This window comes from Melanaphis sacchari, unplaced genomic scaffold, assembly GCF_002803265.2.
Source record: "Melanaphis sacchari strain LSU unplaced genomic scaffold, SCAv2.0 Contig1954_pilon_pilon, whole genome shotgun sequence".
Lineage (NCBI taxonomy): Eukaryota > Metazoa > Arthropoda > Insecta > Hemiptera > Aphididae > Melanaphis > Melanaphis sacchari.
Genome location: NW_020270950.1, coordinates 1 through 23104, shown reverse-complemented (window position 1 = coordinate 23104; position 23104 = coordinate 1). Strand labels below are relative to the sequence as shown.

The 23104-nt window shown below is 24.4% G+C and overlaps 3 protein-coding genes across 3 annotated transcripts; 2 read left to right on the top strand and 1 right to left on the bottom strand.

Moving 5' to 3' along the window:
• Positions 1-469: 469 nt before the first annotated feature.
• On the top strand, positions 470-14390 carry LOC112592806 (PAX-interacting protein 1-like; the record flags this gene model as incomplete). The annotated part of the gene is made up of 11 exons (XM_025336957.1): positions 470-578; positions 646-762; positions 1512-1599; positions 1799-1890; positions 1999-2083; positions 2341-2410; positions 3944-4140; positions 4204-4313; positions 4487-4636; positions 6539-6723; positions 14353-14390. Coding segments are annotated over 11 exons (1241 nt in total), but the record flags the coding sequence as incomplete, so codon positions are not given.
• Positions 9952-13062, top strand: LOC112592805 (Down syndrome critical region protein 3 homolog). Its single transcript, XM_025336956.1, has 7 exons — positions 9952-10201; positions 10266-10409; positions 10469-10699; positions 10773-10928; positions 10999-11095; positions 11604-11729; positions 12983-13062. The coding sequence occupies exons 1-7, from the start codon at positions 10145-10147 to the stop codon at positions 13060-13062; spliced, it is 891 nt and encodes a 296-aa protein (XP_025192741.1). The 5' UTR covers positions 9952-10144.
• A 928-nt stretch (positions 14391-15318) lies between the features above and the next one.
• Positions 15319-21734, bottom strand: LOC112592804 (eukaryotic initiation factor 4A-III-like). The gene is made up of 10 exons (XM_025336954.1): positions 21402-21734; positions 21107-21309; positions 19805-19937; positions 19606-19739; positions 19449-19537; positions 19246-19384; positions 19054-19169; positions 16002-16109; positions 15657-15784; positions 15319-15510 (listed from the first exon to the last, which is right to left on the bottom strand). Exons 1-10 carry the CDS (start codon positions 21529-21531, stop codon positions 15494-15496), a joined length of 1197 nt encoding a protein of 398 aa, XP_025192739.1. The 5' UTR covers positions 21532-21734; the 3' UTR covers positions 15319-15493.
• Between the last annotated feature and the right edge of the window lie 1370 nt (positions 21735-23104).

The window sequence follows — 23104 nt, the reverse complement described above, 5'->3', positions numbered from 1 at the left end:
CATAAAAATTCTAAAAAGTGCAACATTTAATTTGATATATCCATTTAATAAGGCAAGAAACCTAAATTTTTTCATAACATTCCATAAATACTATATTTTAGTTAACTAAGGCAAATATATTTTCTTATTTAGCTCAAAATTGATTTGATATTAAACTTTATGAAAATTACTTTAAAAACTAACAGAAATAAAAGAAACTCAGGCTTTTATGTATTTAAAATAACAATATATATATAAAATTTATAAATTTATTTAATATATATCAAATTGTTATGATAAAATTATGTCTTCAATATGTAACTAATGCTTTTATATCAGTATTATATAAGGAACTAATAATCTCAATTTATAGTTTTGAAAAAAACAAAAAGATTTTTTAAACTTTAATTTGAAATAGTATTAGTTATATTTTTAATATACCTTAATTTGAATTGACATAATTTTAATAAATTAATTTTTAATTTTTCAGTAAAAATGTTTTGTTGCGTGATTTGTAATAAACTCATTGGAGAATCTACCTATTCAACTCCATGTGGCCATGTTTACCATTTTAAGTGTATTACAGAATGGTTAAATAGGTAAAACAAATTTTAATATTGCTAATTAAATTTATTGTTTAAAAAGATGTTTATTTTTTGTCCGAAGGTCACCAACGTGTCCAACTTGCCGAACCAATGTATTGCACAACGATTTAATCAAACTTTTTATGCCGGAAGACAAAAGATATAAAATCACCCCAAAAGAAGAACTGGATTCATTAATGTAAATATTTTTATATATGAAACACATTGTATATCGTATGAAGATGATACCTATAATCTATACATTTATTAAAAAACAGTTAAAACTCTAGTTGTTTTCTACTCATATAATATATAAATCTTATTATGATTTTACATCTTGTTATATAATTATACATTTTGACTGCTGAGTTTATATTTATAAAAAACTTTAAATAAAATAGAAATGTTGATTTTAAATCTAAATTGTATCTTTACATCAGTTGAATAAAATAAAATATAAAATTTCATTTTTTCAAATTGGGTTTCAAGGTTTACTATTCATAATAACTTTTGATTAAAATAAAATCTATTTAATATGTATTTATTTCAGTTTTAATAAAAAATACTGTCAATACATCTAATTTAAAAGCTAATCAATTAAACTAATTTATAATTTTGTCTTTTACTTACTGAATATTAATATAAATAAAACTAACAAAACTTAAACTAAATATAATATATAGAATTAGCTTAGTAAACAAAGGCTTGTATAAAAGTAATTTTAATTCCATTTTTTTAATTTGTTTTTCTAATAAAAGTATCAATTAACATTTTTTTTTAAATAAAACTAATTAAGTATTACATAATTCATTATTTATTACAGCAACAAATTATTATTAGGTCAGATGGATGGGATAAGCTTTTAAAGATTTCAATATATACATTATACAGAAACCCTAAAAACACTATCAATTTATTTCTATAATTAATATAAAATTTTTATTTTAGGAAAAAATCACAATTACTAGAAAAGAAAAGTATAAGTAATGCTCACATACTCAATGATATGAAAAAGAAATTACATGAGACACAGATGGCCAGAAGAAAAAGTAAAATTGATTACATGCATTTAAACAAACTATTTATAGATACAAGATTGAAATTAGAAGTTTGTATTTCTAAGGAAAACAACACACCTAAAATAGTGTAAGTTATTTTGGGACCTAGTTCTTAAAATAATGCATTTTTAAAACTAAGTAATTTAACTATTCTTTTATTTTTTACAAAACAGTTCAATTGATAAAAAATATAATTCAGAAAAATTTAGAAATATGCTATTAAAACAAGAAATGTATGAATTACAATCATTAAATTTAGCTGAGCTCAAGTATGTAAATGTAGATTTGTTTACTTTAAATATGTAAGATTTGATTATTATTGAGTATTGACAATTTTTTTAATTTTTTTATTATTGATCAATTAGCAAATTAAAATCTAAAATATCAAATTTTAAAAGAGAAAAAGGGCATTTTCTAAAGACGACAAATAATATACAATCTTATTTACCAAATACGTCAAGGGTATGTTTACTATTTCTTTTATACATTGATTTATTATATATTTTTACAATAAAAAAACATTGTTATGTATGTTTGGCCTTCAATTGAAATTGAACTTTAAAAAAAACTGATAAAACCAAAAATTTAGTTTGTCAGATGTTTAAAATACTTAAGTAATTTCTTCAATATAGACATGTATATCAAATTGAAGGCTATCTAGTAAAAGATTAAATTTTATTTACTATGTTTCTTTGAATTAATTTAAAAGTATATTTCAGGTAAATGTTTGCAACAAAAATAAAGTTACTGAGAAAATAGAACTATCTAAGTTACAACTCCAGTTAAAGCGTAAGATAAACAAAAATTATTTTCTTATTAAAAACAATGATTAACAAACATAAATTTAAGTTAAATTAACTAAACACATGAAAAAAAAAAAAAAAATGCTTGTAACAGTAGCTTTTCTTAGGTGCTGCTAATGGGTGACTTCCTCATTTATAAATTTTAGACAAAACTATTATCCGTTTATTCCTTGAATAACATTAATTTTTCCTTCATGTGGCAAAATTGAAAAACCTTTTATTTTGCACAGAGTATCAAGAGTAAGATAATTTTTGAAGTGTTAGATCTTCATTTACAATTTATATAGTGGTATAGCCAGAGTTGTTGAATAGGGGGGGGGATTTGAGGTTTAAGTGTGATGGAAGACTCAAAATTGTAGCAGGTCATAACAAAGAAAGCAAAAAAAACTAAAAAAACACACATTTTAATTAGAATTGTTCTGTTTATAATTAAAAGTATTTGAACTTCATTACATTAACCATAGACTTTTTGTTTTGATTTTTAATTTACTGAATAATAAATATTAAAATAATTAAATAAAAATCAATGGGGGAGGGGCTACAATATCTAAAACTCCCCTGTCAACGCCTCTAATTATATATATATATATATCTTTGTTGTGTTATCAATTTTCTTTGTATTTCTATCATTGCAACTGATTTTAAGGGTTTATAAAAGTAACCCCAATGGCTTATAGAACTATGTGTCCTCTAGAAAATTTGTAAGCCGACAGTACACCCAGGTTAGATTGGTTTACCTCCAAAATGCAAAATAAAAATCAAACACAAAATATTGAATACAAAATAATGAAAATCATTTAATTGAAAGAATAAATAGCGAATAAAAAATAATGGAAAATATAAAAAAAAATTAAAATTATGACAAAAATTATTAATTTTGTTGTACCTATGCATTGTTTATTTTAATTAATATTTCATAGGTAACTATGAAAAAAATAATAAAATATTAATAAACTAATAAGTTAAATTATAGGCAATTCCTTTAAAAAACCATAAATTATCATCTTAGTCATATATTTTACCAATTTTTGAATCCGTTCAGCTGAATCTTTGTACTTATTTTTTTTCCTTATATTATTCATGGATAACTACTAAACTGATCATCTACTTTTGTCTGAAGAAATCATTATTGATATTATTGTCATTCGCTTTTATTTAGGTTTGTCCAAACAGCTTTCACTATTTTTAGTTCTTGGTTTTTTTTTTTGTTATTTTATTTTTGCTATTATAACAGGATGCCGGTTAGGTTAGGTTTAAAATTTTATGTATTAAAGTAAAAAACAAAAACTTGACTAAGGTTATAATTTTAGAAAATTTTAAGACTAACTTGTATTTTAACTGTATTTTTATTTTAATGTAACTTTGACTATTAAAAAAAAAGTTATTTACCTCCCAGTTTTTCATATATATTATATTATAATCTCTTAATACTCTCTAAGCTTATGTAAAATATCTACTAAATTATTACATAATGTATGGGTTTAAGTTATTACAGTTATTTTTTTTTTTTAATTTACAGCATCTACTGAGAAGGGATTTTTATCTGATTGTCACTTCTGGATTGTTAATGAACATAAAGAACTTCCAGGTGGTTCAAATCGCCTATATTTTAATGAACAACGTGTAATGGAGCACGGTGGCATTCTGGCTTATCGTTACTCAAATGAAGTAACTCACGTGATTTGTAACAGCCAAAAAAATAATGAAGTTTTTAGAGTAAAAATAATATTTTGATATCTTGTGCAAATAAGTAATTATTTAATATCGTAATTTTTTCAGGCTTTATCAGATCATAAAAAATGTGTGACTGATTACTGGCTGAGTGATATTATTGGTGAAAAAAAAATAGTTGAACCTTGGTTAGCTCATCATTTTCCTATACCATACAGGTAAAATTTTTTTGTTATATTTGTTAATATATTATGTATTGTAATATATTACAGAAACTACACAATCACATTCTATATATATTTTCCTTAAAAACAAGTGTTGGTGCTGGTTAGGTTAGGTTGTTCTGGATCTAAATGCAATGAATTAAATATTTTGAATTATTATATTTCAGCTATAATAATTTACCATGTGAAGATTATCAGATAGCAATCGTAAATTTTAATAAAAATGATCATTTTAGAGTCAAAGTTATGGCAGAAATTGCGGGTGCTTGTGTAACTAATAAAGTTTCCCATAATACTCATGTTGTAATTAGCCAGAAGTAAGTTGTTTTTATTAATACACTTTATAATCATAAATTGCTGTATAGTAAATAATAGTTAAGTGACAAAACTAACACAACACTGTAACAGTATTTTTAATTAAAAAGTAACAAATATGTAATGAAAATTACTATTGATAATCAATTCCTACAAATTAATGATTTATTATTTCAATTTATTTCAAGCATTATAAATTGACAAAAAATATAATACTTTAAAATGACTAATGTAATAAGAATAAAAATATATATATATATTGAATATAGAGTAATTCATTAATGTAAGACACTAATATTTTTTGATAATTTATATTTAAAAAAAGTTTTAACTTTTTCACTCTGGAATGACACCCTATATTTTTAATTTTATATTTCAAAGCAAAATATTTTTTGTGCTCTTCAACCTTCTTCTGCTGACATTTAGTACTCTTTGAGAGTTTTCATCCTCATCACAATTCCCCTTCACTTCACTCTGTCTTAACCTATTGTTTTCCATTCTTGAACTCCAAATTTATTGAGATTCTCTTTTATCTTATCTATCTATCCATATCTTTCTAGATCTCTAACAAATTTCTACGAGTTCTTGAATGTATTGAAATTAAACACTTCAGATAAGGAATTTGTAAATTATAACTTATAAGTATTTAAAATTAATATGAGTAGAATAGTGGACCAACATTTTGTGGAATACCTCTTGACTAGGTACTTCATTCTGCTTATCTAAATTTTAAATACTTGTAACTCGTAAACTACTCATCAAATATTCAATTTTTATAAATCGAAGTACTCTAATAATTATGCTTTTTTAATAACTTACTTAATGAAATATTAGGGCACATGCTGCTTGGCATAGTCTTTGTTGTTCTTTGTTCTTAACACTTTCATCTGTATTGCTTTATCTATGGTTATTAAATCCTTTAAAGCAGTTGTTCTCAATCTTTTTAGGACTGCAACCCAAATTTTTTTCCAAAAATCTATCGCGACCTCCATAGTTTTACATTTACAGAATCAAAAAAGTAATTTCAAAAACTAAATTGTTTTATTATTTACTATTTTATAATAATAATAATTGTAATAATTCTTATGTTACTTTATACTATTATTATAGTTCTATAGTCTATTTATAAAAACATAAATTTCTTACAATCTGTATAATTAAAAAAAACTTCTCGCGACCTACAGTTTGGGAAACACTGCTTTAAAGTACAATATCTAAATTCTAATTATCTTTGTCTTTATCTATCACTATATCTTTTTTTATTTAGTTCCTCTTACAATATTATTTACTGCATGCCAAGTGTTTACTAAATACTTGGGTTTTTTCTTATTGATGACAAGGTTCATTCTGTGTCTATACTCAATTAATTTCTTTATAATTTTAACTTATCATTTTATCAACTATCTAACAAAAAAATACTATTATAAAAACAAATTATAGAATATTAAATGCTATAAAATGTTATGTTTTTCTTCTTAAATCTATTATACTTAAAAATAACACTACTATAACTGTATTACTGTATTATTAAAATTTATAAGCACATAGTTGCAACTAAAATCGTAGGTATTGTTTAATATTTAAGTATAATATCAGACTTACTTTTATCATAACCCATTGATTTTATGAATATACAGTCCACTATCAAACCTACCAGTCATTAGATCAGTGTGCCCAGACAAAAAAGTTCACTCAAAAGATATTTTTATTATAATAATAAAATAAGTTGTATGAAGTAAAAAATTTGTAATGTTATTGAACTTAAACAAATACTTATTCTTGCCTTCGGATCTTGTCTGTAAAACAATGTGATAAAATTCACATACTTTAATTATAACACATATTACTATTATACAAATTAACTATTTAATAATAATTGAATGTACTTAAATTTGTAATTATAGTTTAGAAGGTGAAATAATAAAAAGAGCTTTAACTTTTAAAATACCTGTGGTAAATGTTCAATGGATAAGTGATATACTTCTTGGTGAAAAAATTAGCTTTCATGATTCAAATAAAATAAAATATCAACAATTTGAATTGTGCGATCCTTTTTCAATAAATGCTGTGAGAGTATCACATTTGATGGGTATGCTATGAATGAATTTGTTTTTAGATATACATTGTTTTTTTTTTTTTGTTTTATAAAAGTTCTTTTTAATGTTTAATGTTTATAATTCAATACTATTTTATAACAATTAATTAGATAATGATGAAAAATAATTATAAATTCTTAATATTAAATTTCATTATTTTCAGAGGCGTGGAAAGACCCTTCAAATAATTGTATTAAATTTGTACATAATACAATTGTAAATACATCTACTTCAAATAAAAGAATGAAAACGTGTATTATACATGATTTTTCAATATCTGATAATAATGATGATGGCGAAAGTAATGTTGAGTCTGCATTAACTATATCAATGAATAATGAACTTATGTCTTCTTGATAATCAACTGATTAAACCTTAAAAATAAAAAAAAAGGTAAACTATCTCATAAAAAAAATAAAATGTATAATTTAATTTATTGTTGTGTATAAAAAGGGGTAGAATCATCAAAATCAATTTTTTCAGGAAAATTAAATATAGTAGTTGATGTTAAAGAAAATCAATCTATTTTCTATGTAAGTACATGACTTAAGTTCTTGAATATAAATATAAAAATACTTTTATCTATACTTAATGAAGTCTTATACAATTTATTATTTTAAAAAGGTATATACTTTGAAAAAATGAAAATGAATTGATTGATACCCCGTCTCTATCAAAATGTGTCATCTTTATCAGCATCATAGGCCTTGGATATATACACAAGAATGACAGTGTGGGTAGCTGCTTATTCTGCTAGCTAATTATTTTTCAAATATACGAAAATCTAGAATTAAGACTGATATTTATTAATTATTTTTAAAAATACTGTTATGATTAACTAACATTGTTTTACTTAAAATATATAAATTATTTTTATAAAATGTGTTATTTCAATAATTAAGAAATTAATTGATTGTTATTTTTATCAAGGACTGAGCTCAAGAAGCCCAGTGTTTAATGTTTTAGGAGGCTATAACTTATAGTCTTCTAGTTAATACAAATAAGCGACTGTATGTTGAAATCTATAATAAAATAAATAACTTTAAATTATTACAAAATGAAACAAAATATTTTTAAGTAACATAAAAAGACTAGTTAAATGATTGCTTTTTACATTATTATAGAAACATTAAAGCATTTCAGCTATATAACAAAATTACATTATATAAAAAATACCTTAATAGAAAAGATATCCATACTGATAATTGAGAAGAATATAAACGTAAAGTATATAATTTATGTTTAATACAAATTGTAAACATTATTTTTTTTATGTATGATTGCTGTCTTTAATATTGTATAATTGTTTTATGTTTAAATCTAATTAAGTTTAGTTTTATAAAATTATTTACTTAAATATTATAATTTCAAACTTTTTAATACAAAATTAAATTATTTTAGTTATATCAAAACTTAATATTTTAAATTTTGAACAGATGAATGTGTTGGTTTTACATAGATGTGTATCTTTTTTTGGGTATGTATTTGAAAAAAGCTTCGATTTTCAACTTTGAAGTTGGTTTACAGAACTTCCAATTTCATTTACAATTTTATTTTACACAAAATTATAATGTTACATTAATTTGCATTAACATTACTACAATGTAAATAGATCAAGAACTCTTTCTTAATTGTTTTTATCAGTCTGTTTTTAATAATATTTTATTTAGAAAAAGTTTGATTACTATTAAATTTAGTACAGAATATGGTAACAATGTATTTGTGTGTTAAGCTGAAGTTTAAAAATATAATTATATAATAAAATAACATTTAAATAATTAATATAATATAATTTTAAAATTAAATGGTGCATACCTAATAATATTTTATGTTAAAGGGAATTAAGTTATTTTACATTATTCTATAGGTATATCAACTTACTAAGTGTCAACTTACATTTATTAATTAATTGTATTTCTTAATTTTAATTTATACATTATATTTATTGTTAAAACATTATTATTATTATTATTAATACCATAGTAGATATAAAGGTATGACCTATAGATATATTCATAAAATATGTAGGTACCTACTATCTACATACATAATATACCTAATAATTATATTAAAATATTTAAGCCCATAACAGTTACAATCTACATTTCCAGGTTTAAAGAATACAAAATATTATCAGGAAATTTTAAATAATAAATTTAGTGTTGACCTATATAGCTATAAAATTTATTAAAAATTATTCAAACATGTTAACACATTATACTTATTTATACATGATTACCAGAGTAATTTAAACTTGTAAAGTAGAAAGAAGAATAAATTTAGGTAATGAAACATAAATAAAAATAAGATATTTTATATTATTATTTATTTAATAAATATACGCATGTAATTCTAAAAATGGATCTTGGTATACCGCCTGCTCTGTCCAGCCCTGACAGTGACTTGCTAAATGATAAGTTGCACTCAACATCTCTACTTACTGAAAGCAAAATGAATATATCCCATCTACACCTTTCTTTTCACTTATATTATTGCTAATACAGCAAAATGACTTCAACATATTATGTATTTTTGAAGTGCACACAAATTTGTTAAGTCAACCGCACATTTAATATTTCTTACAGTACTAAAATTGTTGTGTTCTGTACTGCACTTTATATTAGTCAATAAAGATTCTGTAATTATATTTATAATGCCAATTTGTGTACATCTCTCTTTTTAGTATGTTAACACACTACATTAATGTATTACAATAGATAGTCAATAACAACTTTCTGTACCTACTAACCTAAATATTATTAATAAGGTACACAATATTGTTAAATTAAAAAAAAAATGTATTTTTACATTTTTCTAATATATGCTTAAAACAGTGATTCACAGTAATGGATTTTTATGTTCATTAAGTTTTACATAGAAAATTTTGTTAACAATAACTGTAGAAATTATGTATTAATCTAGCTTACTAATAATAGTGAAAAATTAAAATATTTTTCTTGTATCAAGATTTTTTCTGAATTTTAAAACAAATACCATAGGAAATACACCTTATAATAGTAGAACTAGTAGAACAATAGAACTGTCTTAGTATAAGGTCTATGACAATTGACAAATGTCAAATACCTATAAAAATTGTCGTTATCACACTATCATTAATAACTATAGACATTATCACTAATCACCAACATTAGATAATAGCTTTTAGAAAAATAACGAATGATAACGATTATTGTTATCTACACTTATTAAAATAATAACAATTAAGTATAGTATACTCAATACTGCCGTACACTTGTCATGTGTTGAATATTACGTAATTATTTAAATGTAAACACTAAATACAATATAGTAATTCGGCGATCGAGCCATCAGAATTACATTGCGTTACCGCACGACGGGTCTCGCCGCCACCGCCATCTACGCTGTTGCTTCACGGAAATCCTCGAAACAGCGATGGCGGTTAACTTGGATATACAACTAAAGCGATCGAACAAGGTGTATCGCGAAGGCGTAAGTACGCACCGATTCTTGTTGATGTCCATCAACAATAATGTAATCAGTATAACTTTTGCAGGACACGATTTCCGGGGTGGTGATCATCGACACGTCAACTGACGTCAAACATGAAGGCGTCATCATGACCATCGAAGGCACAGTCGATTTGCAGATCAGCACTCAAAACGTAGGTGCTTTCGACGCTTTCTATAATTCTATCAAGGTATGTACGTGTCGATGTTATTGCATTGATGTTACTATCAATTGTCTGCAACTTTTCAGCCGGTGCAATTGATGATGTGTTCGTTGGAAATAGCCCGTGCTGGCAGGTTTCCGAGCGGTACTACTGAAATACCATTCGAAGCGCCCGTCACTCCGCTCCTGAACAAAGTGTTATACGAGTCTTATCATGGCGTGTTCATTAACATTCAGTATCTACTTAAGGCTGTTATCAAAAGGAATTTCCTGAATAAGGACATTCATAAATCACTTGAGTTTGTTATTGAAAATACTGTAGGTAAACATTGGTAAACACTGAAAATCGTCCTTTAATGAACGAATAAATTTATTTTTTATGGTTTTATAGCCGTGTTTAAATGTGCTCTCTTCTAAAGTGGACAAGTTTGTGATAAATCAAAATACTTTGGCAAATGTTAATGACAATTCAAATATACCTAAGTTTCATATCATCGGATCAATTGATTCGGTTATCTGTTCAATAATGCAGCCATTTACTGGAGAAGTGAGATATGATGTGTACTGCAATTGATTACTCCTTAGTTAATTTAAATATTTGTTTTATCAATTTTTAGGTGAAAATTGAACATTCTGATATCCCCATTAAATCAATAGATATACAATTGGTGCGCGTTGAAACTTGTGGTTGTGCTGAAGGTTTCTCAAAAGATGGTAAATTTTTTATTTTCACTTAAATGGACATTACAATTACATGTGCTGTCTTTGTCTTAGAAACCTGTAATATTAGCAAATTTGCATTAAGCAAAACCGATTTTGTTTTGTCACCTTTAATATGAGAATGAATTGATCTATTATCAAAGTTAAAAGTAAGAACATAATAATATATATTCTCTCGTTGGTTTTTTACTTTTTTTTTATTTTTAAGTTAGTTATGAGTTTATAAAATATTAATATTTAAAAATACTCAAATTCACTTTAAAATTAAAGTATTGTAAAAACTGACGAGAAAATACGGTTAATGTTTTTACTTTTCAATACAAATAATACAATAATAGATTATTTTTCAATTAAATATTTAAGTTAAGCATACAAAATTGAAACTCTTAAATGTATATTTTGATATAATATATGTTAGTAAAATAAAGACAACACATATTGGTACTTAATTTTTTCAGAAAAATTTAAATTGTATTAATTACATTGTATAAAAATTGTATAGCCACTGAAATTCAAAACATTCAAATTGCTGAAGGAAATGTATCAACAGGTATCTCAATTCCAATTTATATGATATTTCCAAGATTGTTTTCTTGTTCTACCACAAAAACAACAAATTTCAAAATAGGTAAATTTCCATCAAATAAAAATTTTTACATTCATTTGAACTATTTATTGTTGTTAATATACTCATAAGCATATTTAAAAGGAGGAGTGATCCAAGTATTATGGACTATAAAATGCCCAACATATTTTTATTAAACATTTAATCATACATTTTTTATAATACCTAACAATGAAAATAACAAGAATTAATTCTAAGTATGTTTATTAAATTCTGTGAACTAAATTTATCGCAGAAATCTGTGAGTCCAAATTACATGATAAATAATAAACATTTGTATAATAAATCACAATTCATTATCGTTGTAATGATAAATAAATAATAATAATGATTCTTCATTGAAAACTATATTTTATGAATAAATATATGAATTGTAATAAAAATTATAATATCGAGTTACGTAAACAATCAAACATTTATAGTGAGCTAATATTGGCCTACAATGAGTTTACTCAGTTTTAGTGAAGAATTAAATTAATCAATTTTACACACAACTCTGTTGTAATTTATAATGTTGTTAATTTTATATTAAAAACATAATAAAAAAGAACATTTTATTAAAATTAAAGAAATTATAATTTTGAAGCAAAAAAATCTATAACATCTGTTTAACACTCCTCCATAAAATTATTTGCTAAATATGCCCGATTATAGCTGAGTATAATGCTAATTGTCAATACAGAATTTCTCATTAGAAAACAAATTTATATGTTAATTCATATATTTATCATTAAACTATTTGAAATCTAATTAGAAAAAATACAAAATTTAAATAAAAAAATTATAATTCAAATTACATGAGATTAAAAACTATTCATTTTTTTAAAATCTCAACTTTTAAGCATTTAATTGAAATATATATTAAGACTCAGTTTTAAAGTAGACTTAATCAACATTCCACAATTAAATAATACAATTATTTACAATATATTGTTATTATTTATTACTTTAGAGATCATAGATGAAATGTAAATAGTTCAAATGATTTACAATTAATGTAGATTGCATATTTATAATTTACAATATATTTTTATGCATTTTAAGTGCATATATTAAAAAATAAATAATTATATATTTTATAGTTTTTTAAAATCTTACATTTGAGATACCTAGTGTATCTATTCTCTAATGATTAAATTGGTATAGGTAATTTTGACTATTTACCAATTGATGTTGAACGTTTTTTATTGTTTCTAGCAAAGTATCTATTAAACATTAACATATGATTTTGTTTTTAACTAATTTTTTTTTTTCAGAGTTTGAAATAAACATTTCAATTATTTTTGTTGACGATCATTTGGTAACTGAAAATTTTCCAATCACTCTTTATAGATGAACTAAAAATTGTTATTTGTATAGTTTTTTTAAAAATAAAATTTGAAATTTACGTTTTCAAATATTTTTGTTTATTTATATTAACAATTTCTTGTGTAGAGTATAAATATTAATTGGTAAAAATGCCCATAAAACGTATCCAATAAATCAGTGGTCTTCTAAGAGTTACTATTTTAAGACATTCATAATATTGGTAATTATTGGTAATAAGAAAAATGCTTATCAAATTTAATTGTTTCCATTAATGTCAATTGATAAAGTATATAATATATTTAAGTTTAGTTATTTGATAAATTTTAGACAGGTATTTTTCTTAATACTAATTATTAATATTGATATATTGTGAACGTTGTAATGTACCTAATTGTGTAGCCAACACTCAACATTAACAAAGCCTGTGACCTGTACCCAATGAGGAATAGTTGTTAGAATTAATATAATATTATTTGTAAATTGACAAATAATAATTGTGTATACCTCTACCTACTTAACCTGTCGTTGGTAACGCAATGAGCATTTCGTTCACACAATTAATATTTTTAGAACCTTTGGTTTATATTTTATTCGATTTTGACTATTATATCAATGCTCAATGAGTTATTCACAAAAATAAGTATGGAAAAACATTAATAAATAAATAATTACAATAATAAACATTATAAATAAACTAACAAAGTTATTGAAGTCCAAATTGTTCAATGTTGTCATACATGTAGTAATAATATATGTTATGTTAGCGTTGTACTCGCACGTCACTGATCGCCTTACCAATTTACCATATTATCTTGTTATTTTATTATCTCATTATATTATTTTATTATTATGTTTTAGCAGTTCAGTATTGATATTTATCAGTATCACGGTGTATACATTTGTAGGTTTGTGCTTGTATTTTAATAGGTGAGCATTTCGATAACACATCACTAACGGTGTTAACCAAATAACGTCACTGACGACGGGTTAAATAATTTAAATATTTATAATGAGTTAATAAATATCACTATCTCTTTTCAAAAAACCTGTAATAGTTGAAAATAATGAAAATGAAATGACGGAAACAAATGAAAATGAACAAGGAGTAGAAATGGACGAAATGCCTAGAAAAAAAGGTAAAAACATCGAACTACACATTTTTAAAATAAAATATATTAGTTATGGGTTTACTTACATAAATGAAAACTGAATAGATTTGCCACAATGTTATTTATAATATTGTACTAGTAAATGCTTTTTATAGCCAAATAAACTTATCTTGAAACTAATAATAATGAATAAAGAAATAAAAATACAGAATTTTTTAAAGAAAATGTGATGAGTAAAAAAAAATAAAGATTAAATTATACACCGCAGTTGTCAAGGTGTATTTAAAATGCTCTTTATATTTGTATGTTAAAGACAAAAAAGTCGTATAATATTGATGAAAAATTAATCAAATCTTGTATGGTCAATACATTATGTTCAAAACTATTTGGTAATGATCACATTTCAAAAATAAAAAAATATTCCTATGTCTCATAAGTGATGACACTATTCACAGACAAATATTTTGTATTGCTCACGATATCGAATAATGGCTTGTTGAAAAAATTAACAAATCATTATTTTATGTCATCCAGTTAGATGAAATAACAGATTTAAGTAATTCAGCTATGTTATTAATTTATTTATGCAAGATACATTGATGATACTTTTAACGATATAAAAGAAAAGATTTTATGTACTATAAAGTTGAGAACATTTATTACAGCAGATGAAATTTTTAATACAATGAATATTAAAAAATATTAACTGGGCTTTTAAAATGATATTGTTATTAAAAAAAATAATAAATATGTATAATAAAATTATTAAAATAATTTGAGTAAAAAAACTAATTAAAAGTATCCAATTGTTATTTTTTATTCCCTCATTGAACATTATTTATAAAAAGGTCATATAAAAAATTGGGTAAATATCTTGAGTCACCACTACACAAAGTTGAGAACCGCTGTTATAAGCCATTTTTAACTCAGATTATAAAAATATGATTGATGTTGTTATAATTAAATTACAAAACTAAAAAATACATTTTTCTCCTAAGATATATTTTACTTTATTGATTATATCGTTGAACATGATTTTATTAACACGTATAATTGTAAATAAACAAACAATACACAGAGTACACACATATTTTAACAACGAGTTTATATTTACAAATATTAACTTAAAATGTATAATTATAAATTAGAATAGCTTCGTATAACATATTTTATGATATAATTTTAAAATTAGTATGTCTAATGTACGCACGTACATTATTTTAATTTCCATATTATACAAATTATACTTGTCATTATTGAATGCTAAATTTTAGTAGCATTAGAAAAATGTGCCATCCTGTGTATAGGCGAGGATAATAATTAAAATTAAATAGCCTGGATTCTGGGCAATCAAATCAAATCAGCAACTGAAAATAAGAACAATTTTGATGTTATTAAAAATTTTATATTATGTTAAGTTAAGATAGGTTAACATTCATAGCAATTACAAAATTCAGTTTAAAATAGATAAGCAAAAAAAATCATTAGCATTAATGGCATTTATTATACTTACCATTCATAGGCATTTCATCGATTTGTGTCGAATAATACTGTTCAATATCACGTAAAATTCTAACATCATCGATTTTTACAAAATTAATTGCCACACCTTTGCGACCAAATCTTCCAGAACGACCAATTCTGCATAATTATAAAAAAAAAAAAGTATACTAAATATAAATAAATAAGTATAGCCTTAAGTTAGCAGAAAAACTAATTTTGAACAATAAGGGAGATATGCATTTTGTTACGTATGTATTTTCTTTTATTCATCAATCAATAAATTTGTTGACAAATCTGATGGCAACAATAGAAATAATTCAAGTGTATCCTATTGTACTCAATAAAAATAATTCACCTGTGTATATACAGTTCACGATTGATAGGTAAATCATAATTTATGACCAATGAAACTTGTTGAACATCAATACCACGAGCCAAAATGTCTGTAGTAATTAAGACTCTTCTGCAAATATTAAAAAAAATATATATACATTAGAAATGTTATTTAAAAACTTGATATAAAACATTTAATTTAAACGTATTAAATGGTCTTACAAACTCAAACAAATAGTATGTAAAACAATAAAATATATTATATAAAAGTTGGCAAACCCCATTTAGAAAATGAATGACAGAAATCAATTGTTTTTATTTATCATAAAAAGAGGATCTTATTTATAATATTATGAGTAAAGCATTTGATAAAAAAATATATAGTTATAAATAATTTTAAGCATCCAAACAAATTTTAAACACTATAAATTTTATGTACCTAGTACATAAAATAATTAAACACAAAAAAAAAAAAAATTTAATGGTCTAAAAGTTGTATAAAAAATACTATGTTTTTAAATATATATGTGGAATTTTAAGTGTTAAGTCATAAATCACCATTGATCAAAATAATCTATAGCTAAAATACAAGTATTGTATTTGCTTTTACGATTAAAATAATTATAGAAAAAAATAATTTGATTATAAGTTATAAAATTAATTTCTTTAAATTTTATACATTTTTTCAAATGTTTGTATTATTTGCATAATATTAAAAATTGTATCAAGATAGTTTAAAAACAATTAAAATTAAAACTTAATAGAAAAATATGTCATGTTCAATTGTAAGAACATCCGAGGTTTGACAGATATGGTAAAAAGCATGATAAGATGCAGGCAATTCAATAATTTAATTTAAATTACAATATCTGCAAACTATAACAACTAAGTAATAATAAGTATAACTCATGAGACATAATTATTAACGGAAGATATAATCTTATTTAAACTTGATTTTAATTCTTTTATTAATGGTAAAGTCTCATTTATTTTCTTTCGTCATGTTAAATAATTATAAACATAAAAAAAAAAACCACAATCATTTTGAGTCATTACGTAATGTAAAGAGACAAAAACACAGATTAAGAAGTACATTTTAAAAGCAAATATCACACTAGTTAAAACCACTTACAACTGTTGAAAAATGTAGAAGTATAACATTATTTTCAAAACATGTTTTTTTTAAATATTTTAAGCAGTTAATCAATTTAATTTTTTACATAATTATAATATAAAATTTATGCTGGTTGTTATTTTTATTTAATATGTTATATTCTACACTAGTGTTTTCCAATCTTTTTCTAATGACGACTCATAAATTTAACTACTTGTTGGTTATGCAACCCACCCACACTAACACTAAAAAAAAAAATTTCTGTATTGTACTGAATTGCCTGATGGAACTGGTTGACTGGTACTAGCGGATGTGGTTTTACAAACAATAAATTTATCTATTAGAAAAATTAAAACTTCATATACATTATATATAGTTGAGTATTTAAAAATGAGTGTCAAATTTATTGTTAACTTAAACTTTTCGTTTGTACCTACTCTCGTAGTTTCTATGTACTGCTTATTGATCAACTGTATGAAAAATTGGCTGATACCACATCAACAGTTATTAGCAAAATATATACTGATAAGATAAAAATATAATACAAACTTTACTAAAGATATATTAATATTTATATTGTAGAATCTATAATACTAGTGAGACTTTATATTTTGTTAAAATTATTTTCATGTATATTTAAATGATGGTCATGATTGGTGACCCATAAAAAAAATTTAGCAAACCAAGATTGGGTCGCGATCCATAGATTTGGAAACACTCTATAAATAATATTCTACAGTAATTTAATATTTAAACAATTTCATGCATATTTATTATTTGTATTAATACATTTTATTGAGGTTTTTTTTTTATATATTTATGATTTATTTTAGTTTTTATATTATAAGTTATAATAATATATTAAAAATAATTTATACATATAAATTATTTTGTTATATTACAACGGTAAACATAATTATATCATTCAACAAACTAATGAATAATTTATTCATATTAAATAATATTATATGCATATAGTATATGCTTAATTTTTTTTAAAATTTTCTTATTTATTCTTGTTATAATCTAAAATACAAGCAAAAGCTATCAAAAAAAAAAAAAAAATAATATTTTTTATCATATCCATTCTAGAACATATAAATCATACTATGATAGTAAATTTAAAAAACTTAGTTTTATAATTTAAAATATACTTAAGCCTACCATTTTAAGTACATATAATAATTTCAATGCTTTCATGTTATAAATAAAAACTGGTAATATACAAAAATATTTTTACTTTAAAACAAAATGTTATTTAGTGTAGTATTTTGGTGTACTAAAAATATTTAGTAAATGATACATAATGTAAACAATTTTTATCTTAATATTTTATAAAGTACTTTGTCCATAAAAGCATTACTTTTGTCAAATTTAGAATGATAAATGAAAATACAATATATAACTTGATATTATACAACTTGCAACTAATGACAATAGTCTACTATAATATAACTATTAGTAGTAACTTGACACAATTCATGTCCCAACCTCAATAGATAACTATAATATAAAGTAAATAACACATTTATATTATAGTTTTGTGCTATTAGTGTGATTTATGATATTATATTTAAACACAAACTATATAATACAAATATTTTTAGACTACTAAAATTATATTATTTTTAAGCATTATTTTGTACAAACTTTTAAGTTGACTTATGAATGGTAGGGTACAGGGAAAAAACGGTAGTAGTCCATTTCTGTAAATTTTTCAGGGAAGCAAAAATAGTTATGGACTAAAATCTTTCTTCACCAGTATATCTAATCTTTTCCATTTAATAACTATGGACTTAAAGATTTTTTCACTGAATCGATTTCAACTGTCAAAATTACTCCTTATTTGCTATCAAATTAAACCATAAAAACAAAATCGAAAAAATGGACTAGTACCGCTTTTCCCCTGTACCTTTCATATCTATTAAGTCTAACACCTTTATTAAAAGGAAACACTTACGTTTGTCCACCATGAAATTCCTTCATTATTATGTCTCTCTCTTTTTGTGGCATGTCTCCATGCATTGAACTGACTGTGAAATTAGATTCCCTCATCTTTTCAGTGAGCCAGTCTACCTAAATAAACAATTATAATAATATGGTATAAGTTAGTAATAATTTTCATTTGTTTTAGTAAAAAATAACCACAAACCTTCCTTCTTGTGCTACAAAAAATGACGGCTTTAGTTATTGTTAGAGTATCATAAAGATCACACAATGTGTCAAATTTCCATTCTTCTCGTTCAACTGCGACAAAGAACTGTTTTATATCTTCAAGAGTCAGTTCATCACTAAAAATATAATTGATAGTTATGTTTGACCATTTTAATTCTAAAAATATATGTTCACACAAACCGTTTAACTATTATCCTAAAAGGATTGGTCATGAACTTATTGGTCATTTCTAATATTTCATGTGGCAATGTAGCAGATATTAAGATAACCTAAAGAAATGAATAAAATTAGAAAATTATTTGAACTAAAACAAAAATAATGTCAAGTATAATCATACCTGAGTAGCAGGTGGCAAGAAACGATATATGTTATATATTTGTTTCTTGAATCCTTGGCTCAACATTTCGTCTGCTTCATCTAACACTAAAGTTTTTATATTACGTGTACGCAATATTTTACGTCTTATCATATCTATAAAAATTATTATAGTTAATTAATATATATCTTTTTAAATGATTGTACAATGTTAAACATACCAAACACACGTCCAGGAGTTCCAGAAACAATATGCTGACCAAAATCCAATTTTCTTAAGTCTTCGCCAAGGTTAGTACCACCAACACAAGCATGACACTGAACATTTAAATAATCTCCTAATGCTAAAACTACCTAAATAATAATTTAATTGGATTAATAAATTATTTAAGTTCTAAATTAAACTATCATTGGAAGAAACTAAAATTAATTAAGAACATTTTGATTTAATGATTAAATAGCAATTAATTAAATTTAAATTGGTTTTAGTTATTAAAAAACAAAGTATCTAAAAAGTATTTAGATGTTTTTAATCAATTTTAAACATAAGAAAACATAACATAATTTGTATCTAATAGGAATTTTACGATTAATTTTCATGCAAATTCATGTCATTCTTTGTAGAAAACTTAGTAATATCTTGATTATTTTAATAAATAATTATTTAAACTTTATTTGAGTACTTAAATTTATTACAACACTAAGTAATTCTTTTTAATTTAATAGCTATTCACATGTGGGGTATGTTACAATTGTTATAATAGATAATTATAACTTATTTCAATAATATACTTTTTCACAATGAGTAAAATATGGGAAAAACTCTTTACTTACTATATTCTACATGTGTATATCACAATTTTTACAGATGCCTCTTTTAAGATAAAATTATTTTCTAATTATTTTAAAGTAAAAATGTATACATGTTAAAATGAAATTATTAAACATTTTATTGTTTAATTTTTTAATATGAATATCAATTAATTAAATTTAAAACCAATAACAATGCTGAACCACTTAAAAGTTTTTTTTTTTATTAAATATCTATACTATTATACAAATATTATAATTTATAATTTATAAAACAGGAACTGCAATCTAAGTAACCAATAATATGTTGTACTTTTGTGCAATGTGCATATGTCATATATAGGTTAAAATGTCTATATTGTAACCTAATAAATACTCTATTCAAATTAAGAAAATTCTCAGTGGTGACCTAGTCTAGCAAAGGTTAAACATCGTCCATTTACTTACACCCCTGCATACGAATCAGTTGCCGTGTACAATACTTAAATTAAACTAGTAATAAGTTAATATATCTATTTTAGTGAATACTAGATTTCTTAAGTAACATATTAGTAGATGTCATAATACACATATTTTTCAACAAATTTAATTCACTATAAAATATATCACATCAGTTGTTTAGAACTAATTTGCATTTCATATTACTATTGGTAATACACAATATAATCATAATAAATAGGGAGAAAAACAAAATATATTTAAAAATTACATACCTTTTGAATTTGTACGGCTAGTTCTCGAGTTGGCGAAAGACATAACACTTGAGTGTCTCTGAGCGCCATGTCAATACGTTGTAACATAGCGATTGAAATTGTAGCCGTCTTGCCAGTACCCGACTGGGCTTGAGCTATAACGTCGCGTCCTTTGACCATCGGCATTATGGCACGCTGTTGGATGGCTGAAGGCCGTTCAAAGCCTAAATATAAAAAGTACATTTATGTATAAATAAATATATAGTGTGTTCTAATGACTAATCGGTCCACTGCGGCGTTGTTGAATAAGACTTACCGTACGCGAATATGCCACGAATGAGGTCTTCCCGGAGGTTCATGAGGTTAAACGTAGGCACTACCTCAACACCATCACTGGTATCGAATTCTACGTGCGATAAATCAACTTGATTAAGTCGGTCAGACATAGTGCGACAGAATAAATACGACGATAGTAAATGAAAACCAAACGACGATTTCGATTTCTAGTACGATCACGGCCGTGGTGTCACAACACACAACAAATAAATGTTTATTATAACGCAATGCCGAATTTGTTCAATTCGAATCAATTGACGCGGGTGTTCATACACAACAGTAAACAGCAGCGATTACTAATAAACCCACACCATTGGCTGGCGGTGACATGGAGTAAAAAACGACGGTGGTTAGTCGACGCCCCTCATGTACACGCGTTACTCAATAAAGGGCACTTGACTTCGATCGTATTGCGTTTGTTTAATAAAACAACCGTTGGCTACGTACACCGTACACGGAAACTGTAACAGTCAGCAATCTACATCCTTTAATTCGATTCAAAATTAATAGGATTTTTATTATTTTTATGTATGGGCTGGTTCACGAAAAGTGGCAGATGACCGTCACGATCCAAACGGACTGTTTATTGTACTGGTTATCAAACAACAATATAGAACCAAATGTTTAGTGCTGTGCCACAACCGATCCGAATTCCAAGAATAAAAATTAAAAAGGGAACCATTGTTTACACAGTGAGTGAGGTTCAGGGATCAGCAGCGAACTGCCGCTAATTTTCGTAAGTCGGTCCCCTGAGGCCTGACTATAATGAAAGTCTATATTAACTGGTAAATATCAGTCAACGTATAGTTTATCAGATTATTATGAAAATAAATAATCAGTTTGATATTATTTTTCACCGTTGCTTGACAACAATGATTATTGTGTGCAATGAGTCATAGTGTTTACAGTAAAAACTGTTTGATCGTACTTTAACAGTATTCATATTAGTTTATTCTGTGTCAGTTGTAATTATATTGTTTGAATACTTTGTTTTTTTCTGCTATATTTGATGTTTAAATCAGGTAATTTCAATGCTTTTGAATGAATTCAATTTCATTAAAATTATTTTCGTTGATACAATGAATACTTTTTGTAATTACAAATATTGTATCACTCTTACCGGACTGTACAATAAATTCAGTCGTGCTGGTGGCATATGTTATCATCTATGATTCTATTTTAGTTTAAAAGTAGCTACTTTATCGTTTCTTTGTGCTTGCCATTAAATAATTTTTATAATTTGTTTTAGTAGATGCATCAAACACATACCAAGGTAAAACATTGTATACAATTTTCAGAACCTGGATTCGTAATTGTTAAGATAATATTGAAGTAGAGACAGTGATAAACTTAAGGTAGCTTGATATACAAGATAGTTGAAACGTTTGTTTTCAAATAGTCTACAGGTGTTAAAACTAAAATGTTTCAAAATGTTTGGATAGATAATAAGTGTTTGTTATATTTTATTTCGATTGATAACATGCAGTCTGCTAATAGGTTATGGTTAACAACAAAAATGGATAATATTGCGAATATTCTAATATTTTGTGAGCTGGATGTGATTTGTATGAAACTTCATATTCATGTCATCTATTTTCCATTGTTTGAAACAATAACCTTTTTTTCGTGCTTCATATAGGCTGATATAGTGAGTGTAATAAAGCGGTAGCAATGCAGCAACCC